Source organism: Cryptotermes secundus, unplaced genomic scaffold (genome assembly GCF_002891405.2).
Source record: "Cryptotermes secundus unplaced genomic scaffold, Csec_1.0 scaffold704, whole genome shotgun sequence".
In the NCBI taxonomy this organism is placed as follows: Eukaryota; Metazoa; Arthropoda; class Insecta; order Blattodea; family Kalotermitidae; genus Cryptotermes; species Cryptotermes secundus.
Genome location: NW_019731232.1, coordinates 409,561 through 419,184, shown reverse-complemented (window position 1 = coordinate 419,184; position 9,624 = coordinate 409,561). Strand labels below are relative to the sequence as shown.

Genomic DNA, 9,624 nt, shown 5'->3' with positions numbered 1-9,624 from the left:
AGGTCAAAAAATGTGGATCTATACATCCACTCCCCCATATGCCTTCATGGCATAGTATGTAATTAGTTAAGCACAGGATAATTTTACCTTTTACTGTATTTTACTACATTAGAAGGAGCAGGGTCCTAATTTTACCATGTCCTGCCCCATTAGGAGAAGCAACTGATTAAGCATAGCAGGTAACATTTAATTTTAACATTATTTGCAGTATGAAGGAACAATGCAACAGACTTTCACTCCACAGTAAAACGGGTCAAGGACACTGCCATTTCAAGCACTCTTAAAGACATTAACTGACTTGATACCGTTCATTTTAAGACTGGTCTTTCTGATAATATCCTGTATAAAACAACCATATCCAATTAAATAAAGATCAACTGACCTAACCTAGAAAATCCAAGCATTAAAACTATTTTAGGTAAATTTAAGCCTATTAATTCTTCTGTAACAAACAGTGATTTTATTTAATTTGTATTAGCAGTATGTACAGTTATACACTGATGATGACCAGATACAGTGTACAGTGATACCACAACATGACAGACACAATTAATACAGGGTTTTTCAAAAATACACAGCATAACTTCAGGAATGAGTTCCTCATATGTAGATAATAAAAATAGTTTATATCAACATAGGTCCAGAAATGCATTGTTTCTGAGTTTTAAGGTCTATGACACAGCTCTTCAAATTACCTTATAGTAAATGTTCCATGTGTCCATCTCCTGCCTGAAAATAGGCCTTAGCTCGACGTCTCATTGCCGCCTGAAGGCAATCCCAAATTCCTGGCATGTTGCATATTGTCTGAAAACCTGCCTGAATTCAATTTCAGAGAGGTTCCACAACATCCGCTGGAGACGAATACACCAACGATTTTAAGTGTCCCCAGAAAAAGAAATCTGGTGGTTGTGGAGGCCAGGCAATTGGTCCACCTCTACATATCCACCGACCGCTTAACATTTGATTCAGGTACCTGCTGGCAACAAGACTGATATGTGAGAGCCAGCCTTTCCACGCCATGGAAGAGAATGTAAAGCTCCACACAATCTACTGTCCACAACAAAACTGAAAAATGTGCACCTGTCACCATATTTTGAAAGTGGGCCAACCAACATTTCCAGTTCATGGGATTATGGTAAAGCTCAGGGTTGCACTCAGGTGGCTGATAATTACTGAATAAACTCAGTTTGTTTTGGAGGTACAGAAAATAAAGTTGCAGGGNGGAAGGAAAAAAGCTGATGTATGCCGCGAATTTGGTTTGGTGAATTCTACAGTACAAACAATATGGAGAATCCATATTAATTCCACGTTAATGTTACGTTAGTCTGTACTTAACTACGTATTTCATTAAAAAATGCAACATTTTAACTCGGTTTTTGGTGGATTTTTATGTGACTAACATAAGGCTACTGTGGAAGTGCCCATTTCAGTTACAATGACATTCGTTTATAACGACACTATTTTTAGGTCCCTTTGATGACGTTATAACCAAGTTCTACTGTATTTCAGTAACAATAAACACTTAAAATACATCTCAGTTCTAAAAGCTTATGTCTACTAACCAACCAACCAACTCCACTGGGCTGAGTCCTTCTTGAAAAGTCACCAGTCACTCAGCTACTCAAGAATTTTGCAACATTTCATAGAACCCAAAGGTTCATTTCCATGTTCACAAAAGCCCTGAACTGGTCCCTGTCACAAGCCAGATCAGCCCAGTCCATACCACCCCATCCTATCGCTCTATCCATCCATCTTTATATTATCCTCCCACCTGTGTCTAGGTCTTCCTAGTGGTCTCTTTCTTGCTGACTTTCCAACCAAAATCTAATATGCATTCCTCTTGCTTCATTCAATACTTCCACAAAAAGCTTCCAATTTTGGGGTATGGTTATATTGCATTTACAATAAAACACAAAAATGTGAAATCTTATAACCAGTGGATCATACCCAGTCTAGAAAACCGGGATTAACAGCCATGGGGATTCGTTGTACCGACCATGTGACACCCTGTATCCACTAAAGTTGGCACTAACTTCGCCGATATGCAGTGATTGGTCGCTTGGTCGCTATGCTTCACTTGCAGACTAAAGTCACGGAGTTTGGTGGATCATACACCATAACTGCATTACATTCCCTGGATCCAAAGTTAGTCAAAGTGACTGTAGAATATGGAATATGTCATATAGGTACAAAAAACATATATAGAGTACAAATGAAGTTTTCACACAACAAAGCACAGTGGGTACACATAAGGCTATTCAAAAATACATCACATCAATACTGTCAACGTGTGCTTTTTACACAGCCTTCAAATGGACGAGTCACTCTTCAGACAATAAGTATTCATCAACAGAATAGACTGTGTGTGTGTTTAAGCGTCGTTTTAGTGATATTTTGTTGTGGTTTTTCATTCATACGACTTGAGATGGTAGATAACTGAAAATTTTGATCCCAGCATAATATGTGCTTTTTTGAAAGCATGAGAGGTTAGCATTTGGTTTATGGAGATAGTGCTTGTGTCTTGTGTTAACACTGTGTTCATCTGCATTGGCCTGAAAATGTTCTTCACTATTTGTAATGAAGTTTATTAATGAAAATATATTCACATGGAAGAGTTAAGATCTCTAGTCACTTAAACAGATCCCTATAAGAATTACGGGATTTGACACCCATCATGATTCTAACAATTTTCTTTTGCAATGAATTACCCCAGAAAATTATTCCATGCTTCATTAAAGAACGAAAGTAAGTAAAATATATATTGCTTTGGGAGTGCCAATATTGCTGATATGCAACATAGCTCTAACTGCATAACATGCTCCGCTTAGCTTTTGAATCAAATGATCGATATGGTTTTTCCAGTTTAAATGAGTATCAATTTGTAAGACAAGTAATTTTGTGTTTACTGCCTCTTCTTCTTTCTAAGGCTCAACAGCTTCATTTCTTGAATGCTTTGGCCTGCTCAACAATTTCCTTCCAACTTCTCTGTCCTGTGTATGAGTTGTCCAGTTATAAATTCCTAAATCCTTTAGATCTTCCTCCCTTACATCATCTTTCCATCTGATCTTAGGTCAGCCTCTCTTTCTTATAGCGTGAGGCTGCCAGTCATATATTCTTTTAACTGTTCATCCAGCCTCCATCCTTGAGATGTGTCCAAGCCAACTTTTTCTTTGGGCTTTGATGAAGTTAACTGTGTTCCTTCCTTTTATTAGATTTTCTAGTTCGTCATTTGCTTTAATTCTCCAGGAGCCATCATAGTTATATATCTTTATCATTATATCCAATGTTTAATGGATATTGTGGTGAGCTTTTTTTGTTCTAATTTTTTTACCTTTGTTTTATCTAGATTCAAGGACAGCTTGCTTGCAGAAAGCCATTTTCTCATTTGTGGGAGAACTTTGATAGTATGCAGAAATCATTTAAATTTTTACTAGGAATTAAGATAGTAGTGTCGTTAGCAAATATTATTGGTATTGATGATATGTTTACTGCAGAAGAGAGGTCATTTATATAGAACAGGTAAAGCAAATGTCCTAAAATTGACGCCTTGGAACTCCACGCTTTATTGTTCCCCAGGTTTGTGTAGGTACTTTGGGTTAAACTTGACGATTTTGTTTAAGTCTTTTGTTTTCTGTTTGGTAGGATCTGAACCAAATTGTTGCTCCTTGAATTTCCCCCCCCCCTTCAAAAAAATTAGTTAATAAAATTACGTGAATTATAGTCAAAAGCTTTTGCCAAGTCACAGCATATTCCACCCACGTGCATTTTTATTAATCTATTTTAATATGCTATCTGCTTAAAGGCTGCACTTGCAGTGGATATTCCTTGCCTGACGCTAAACGGTTCTGGGACTAGTATATTAAATCTGCAAATAATGGCTTAACCTACCGTGCATAATTTTCACATGTACTTTAGAGAAAGTAGTTAAGAGTGAAACTGGCTTTAGTTTGACATACTAGTTTTGTCCCCTTTTGTGTACAGTGGTCTTAATACTGAAATCTTAACATGATCAGTAAAAATTATGTATTTATTAGGAGATTCAAAACTGCACGCCCATTCATGTATAGTTAAATAAAAAAGTCTTCACATCAATTTAAATTTAAATGGGCATTTAATTGATTTTCAAATGCTATAAGAAATGCACATTACGGTCATAAAGTGAATAGCACAATAAGCAGCAATACTTCAACGACTACATTTTGAATTTACTTCTCCATTTCTTCTCGAGAAATGCTTCAGAATATAAGAAAAATCTAAAACACGGGAATACATAATAATTCACCCTACTAATGCATATCTGCCTATGCAAACTCGTTTAAAATACAAAAATTGTTTAAGGAAATGAAACCACTCCCGTATTCTAGATTTGTCAGAAGCGAGAACGTAAGGCTAATGGCACGATAAATGTTACTGGCACACTAATAATATCAACCATTAATTGATTTACAATTATTTAAATCATAAACTTCTTAAAATACAATACAAAAATCCTTACTTTTTTTCCTCGCCGCCAATATCTTGAAAATCTTGAACACACCCACTGCAATCAGCTGATACACACTGCCAATCCCGACCGGGATTGGTCGTTTATATGCCATGACGCTATGACGTCATTACCTCTCCCTTCTTACCAATACCAACATTAGCAGTTGGGGTGCCGTGATTTTTACTACGGCGTAACCTTGATTTTTCTTCTGCCGCGGGGGAAGGGGAGAGAGAATTAATTAACATTAAAAACTTCACGTTCCGGTATTTATGGGTCAATAAACAAACAGGTTGTGTTGTTCTAATCCTTATATGAATTTAACACTTCTGACAGTCTTACCATCCTTATATACTCCTACTGAACTAAACTTATGGGAAGAAGCATGATTATCAATAATAATTTAATCCCTTGCCACGCTGTTTAAATTCACTATATCCTCAAATTGTCTGGCCAGTTAGTTTAAAGTCCTTTCATACACTGAAATTGGATACCTTAAGCTTGACAGAAGACAATGTTACAGTACTACATTCTGCTATATTAGATATAAAAAGAGGATTCAGGTAGTATTTTCATACAGTTGTGTGAAGAGGATTTGGCTTTATGTAACACAATAGAAATTATCACATCTCTTGTAATTTAAAACGAGCAGTAACAACAAAATTTTGCTTATTTCAGTTCATTTTACATAGTACAATCATATTACCTCCACATTATTTTAAAATGGTATATTTCTTCAGTACTCAAAAGTATGACATTATGCTTATGACTTATGCTGCATTGTGACATTCTTTGTTTATATATATATATTCCTTCCAATATATGGTGCTGGGTCACAACATATAAGACCCAAGTAAAGGACTCAGTAATCTGTTGTGGTTCGGACATAAGTGATCCCTGAAGGCATGCTGACTTTATCCACGCCCTTAGGGAACAACTTTGGTAGGTCCTCATCCTTCACACTTGGTATGACCATTACCTTTGTGCCAGGCTGAAAACAAATAAATGAACAGTCAGCTTGAGGTGTACAGGCACACATAAATACTTTCCATATGGGAATGTGAAATCACTAAGGTATAGTCATGCCTAAAGACACTCACCGTCCAGTTGGCAGGAGTTGCTACGACCTTCAGCCTGTCAGTGAGTTGCAGAGAATCAATCACTCGAAGAATTTCACTGCAATCAAAACGACACTTATTTCAGCAGTATACTTCGAATTTACATGTAATTACAAAAGGATAATAAACTGTTGTAATACTGCAATGCATAAATCTGGTTTCATATCAAGAATCTCACTTACAGCAGTAATTTAGACGATGGAACAAGATTTTATACTTATAAAATTAATTTTGAAAAAACCTGACAGGATGGCTGCTCTAGGTGTAAATCTAAGGACAGTCTTTACTCATCATACCCAGTATAAATCTGGTCTCAGAAAGTAACCATAACCTTTCTGCGGTGTTTACAAATCTTGGTAAGAACGTGACTTTGCTGAAGGTTACTTAAATGAAACGTCTCTTAATATTTCACTGTAGTGCAAGACAGTTTTCCCACATGTCAGATGTGAAATATTTAAAATAAAAATGAAACTACCAACTTCAATAATGTCATTCTATTTGTTGTAACAGTTCTTGAAGTTAGAGCAACACTAGTAGAATGCTTTCCTATATAGTACAACCACAGAAAAGAATTTCAAAATTGAAGTATTCACTTCAATACAATTGACCTCCATTATGTCATGACCAAAGGTCAACAGGCATGTGAGTAACATCAGAGGTTATGGTCATTAAAATGCAGATTATTACAAACATATGTTCTCCTTCTCAGTAATGGTTATCCATGAGTGACTATTTAAATAGCTATCTGTAATCACGGAATACTAAAAACAATGATAATGAACTCACTCAACATTCCTGCCAGTTGAGGCTGGGTACAGCATGGACAGTCTAAGCTTGTGGTCTGGTCCAATGATGTACAGTGCACGAACAGTCATGGCTTCTGCTTCATTGTCCTTGTTGTCCTCATCAAGCATGTCCAGCTTCACTGCAAGCTCCCGAGTCTCATCTGCTATGATGGGGTATGGGAAGTCCCCACGAATGTCCAAGCAGTATGATTTGATGTCCTACAGGGGAATAAAGTATCATTAATATGCTCATATTTGTACCTGAAATTAAATTCAGAAGACAGGTCATGAATGCCAATATTTTAGATGGTCTTAAATGCAAGCAAGTTATAGAAATTGCCATGTGAAATAACTATAAATCTGTAAGTATCTCTTACACATTTTAACTTCAAAATCCTTTGCTGAATTCTGATTAAATTTAATACATGAGACCATCACTGAAACTAAAATATGAATGTGAAGCATCCTTGCCAGTGACCATTTCTCTGAGGGATTTAAGTGAACTTGTACAAATATGTCACTGAATAAGCCCTCAATTAAAAATTTTTAGACAAATGGCACAACAGATATGACAATTTGTCATAAACAATCAAACTCTTTCATAAAGACTCCAACAGAATATAATATACAGTTAATGAATAACACAGAAAAAGCTATACAATAAATAGCTTACTGATATGGCTGAAAGGCTTCCAAATTCAAACATCATCATTGCAATTTGTTTGTAATACAGTATAGGGTTCTAATATGTTAAAAATGTTGTTTAATAGTTAATTTTTATGTTGATTTGTACACCACTGTAATCCATTACACTGTTTTATTATCGATTTACAGTTCCTGTGTTGTAATTGACTGTTTTGTGAGAATTAAACACTTTAATTTATAAGCCTTTAAAATATTCAATTAAAATCCAGAGAGTAAAGATGAATGGAGAGACATATAGAATCTGTGTAGCTAATTTGTGATTGTGCAAGTCTAACAAATACCAGCAACAAGCAGATCAACTGCAGTTTCAGACTTGTGTGAAATACAGTTAAATAATGCCTTGAACTTCACCTTCCTTTTTATTGTTATGTTTGGCATAGTTTCATCATTATAACAACACCGACTAACAAAGTGACTGCTCCGTTCAATAAAGTTATTCATAACAAATTCACTGATTTTTTCATTTGTTGACACTGTTTCAGCTGCAGACCATTGAATAAGATGATTTCATTCTAAACCAAATGACAAAGAAAATGATCTGGAAAGAGAAAGTTGTGACTATCCTGGTACTATCCTGGACAGACTGAGAAAATGAAAATTCTCAGGGTAGTAAACCAGTCATGATCTGAACCAGGTACTTTCAGAAAATGAGTTCAGAACTTTACTTACATACCAACTTGCTCAGTGAGATGTAATTATATCAAGGATATTCAAATAATACATATATTACTTACTGTAACCCAGTCACTGTGGGACTTCAGTTTGTCGCAAGAGTGAGCTATAACCTTGACTCCTCGCTTCTTAAACTCATGATCATGAACAGCAATGCGACCCAGCTCCGTGGTGCAGACAGGGGTGAAATCTGCAGGATGTGAGAACAGTATACACCACCTAAAAAAGTAGCACCAAACACTACAATTGATACAATTCACTAGTCTTACTGCTGCAATTTTGATAACCTTCAATATTAGTAACATGTACGAAAAGTCTGTAACAATTCTGAATGTGGCTTTTTGCTTTGTGATACCGTTTAGCCTTGCAGGTGATTACCAACATGTTTCCATCTTCTGTGCTGATGGTAGAGCCTTCTGAAACACTGGTAACCATGTATGGAGCTACATGGTGTCACAACTGAGAAGAAAGCAATTTAAAAATATAACATCTCTATTCATCAAGTTGTTGTCATTGTTGTTCTTGTTGCTGTCATTGTCATCCATGTCAATGTTATATTCCAGAATTCCACACATTATTATTATTATTATTATTATTATTATTATTTCATACACATTTATAATGCTAGCCTGTTATAGGTGCACAAATGGGAGAGAAGAGAAATGCATATAGGATAATGGTGAAGCCAGAAGGAAAGAGACCACTGGGAAGACCAAGACTTAGGTGGGTGGACAATATTAAAATGAATCTTAGAGATATAGGATGGGATAGTATGGATTGCATTGATCTGGCTCCAGATAGGGACCAGTAGAGGGTTCTTGTGAACACGGTAATGAACCTTTGGGTTCCATAAAATGCTGGGAAATTCTTGAGTAGCTGCAGATTTGGCTTCTCCTCAAGAAGGCCTCAGCTCCATGTAAGTAAGTAAGCCTGTTATAGGTCACTCATTGGTAAACATTTAAGAAAAATAATTTAATTATTTAGTCATATACTAATACTGTATAAAACGAGCCTAGATCTGAATGACTTACGAGTCTCCTTGCCACTCGTAGAACTTAATCGGCCCCTGCGTGGTGTTGGCCGAGAAGTTGGGAATGACAGCGCCGAGCCTCATCTTCCTGCGTGTGCTGACTGTTGCCGATTACCTACACTCAGAAAACCGCTGCAGACTGGTACCGGTCCAGCGGGGAGCCCGCGTTATATAGGGACTGGCAGAAACAGCATTATCATCTGCGTCATGCTGCTTGCTTTTACTTGCCTGTGCAGTAGCGTTTCGATATGTCATCATTCACGTGTATTACACAGCACATGAAGCTGTACCGCGTGCGTACGACAGATGGGCATTCGAATACATGTCTTGTGGTAGATTCTTCCTATTATCATGTTTGTTTTTTATTATTATTATTTTTAAGTTGGTTATTCAATGACGGTATATGTTTTAAGGCCGATCACAGAGGCCGCGCGGTCTAAGCCGCGAACCGTCTTTGCCCGCTCGAACACTGTGATCATGGGTTCGAATCCCACTCGATGCATGGATGTGTGTGCATTTATTCTGTGTTTGGGTTGCTTTGGATACCGAACAAAATAAAACATGACTTCAGAAACATTTGTCTCCATGTTCGTGCACCTACGGCTAGGAAGTGAACTTGAATCTTTAAACCCCTCAGCTTTTCAACTGTTCAACGAGAAGCCAGACTACGGACGCAATCAGTGAATGACAATAATACAAGGACGTGAAGTAGCTAGGGGCTTTTCCTGCATTAATATACAGTCACGTGAAGAAGTAACTTTCGACGGGGTTTTGGATTGGATATTAGATTTACTGACCACTTTAATACACAATTCGTAATTACATTTAACT

The 9,624-nt window shown here is 36.7% G+C and overlaps 1 protein-coding gene across 3 annotated transcripts in view; it reads right to left on the bottom strand.

The window, feature by feature from the left end:
• The window catches only part of LOC111866605 (peroxiredoxin-6), a 14,117-nt gene extending 5,166 nt beyond the window's left edge, over positions 1–8,951 (bottom strand). Inside the window, exons 1-6 of one of the 3 annotated variants that reach the window (XM_023855724.2) lie at positions 8,795–8,951; positions 7,826–7,982; positions 6,388–6,605; positions 5,584–5,659; positions 4,496–5,474; positions 696–976 (exon numbers count right to left, since the gene is read on the bottom strand). In XM_023855724.2, coding sequence (XP_023711492.1) covers positions 5,346–5,474; positions 5,584–5,659; positions 6,388–6,605; positions 7,826–7,982; positions 8,795–8,877 — 663 coding nt within the window. In that variant the 5' untranslated portion in view covers positions 8,878–8,951 and the 3' untranslated portion in view covers positions 696–976; positions 4,496–5,345. The remainder of the gene's footprint in view (positions 1–695; positions 977–4,495; positions 5,475–5,583; positions 5,660–6,387; positions 6,606–7,825; positions 7,983–8,794) is intronic. The other 2 variants (XM_023855725.2, XM_023855723.2) reach the window with 2 other exon arrangements.
• Positions 8,952–9,624: the final 673 nt, after the last annotated feature.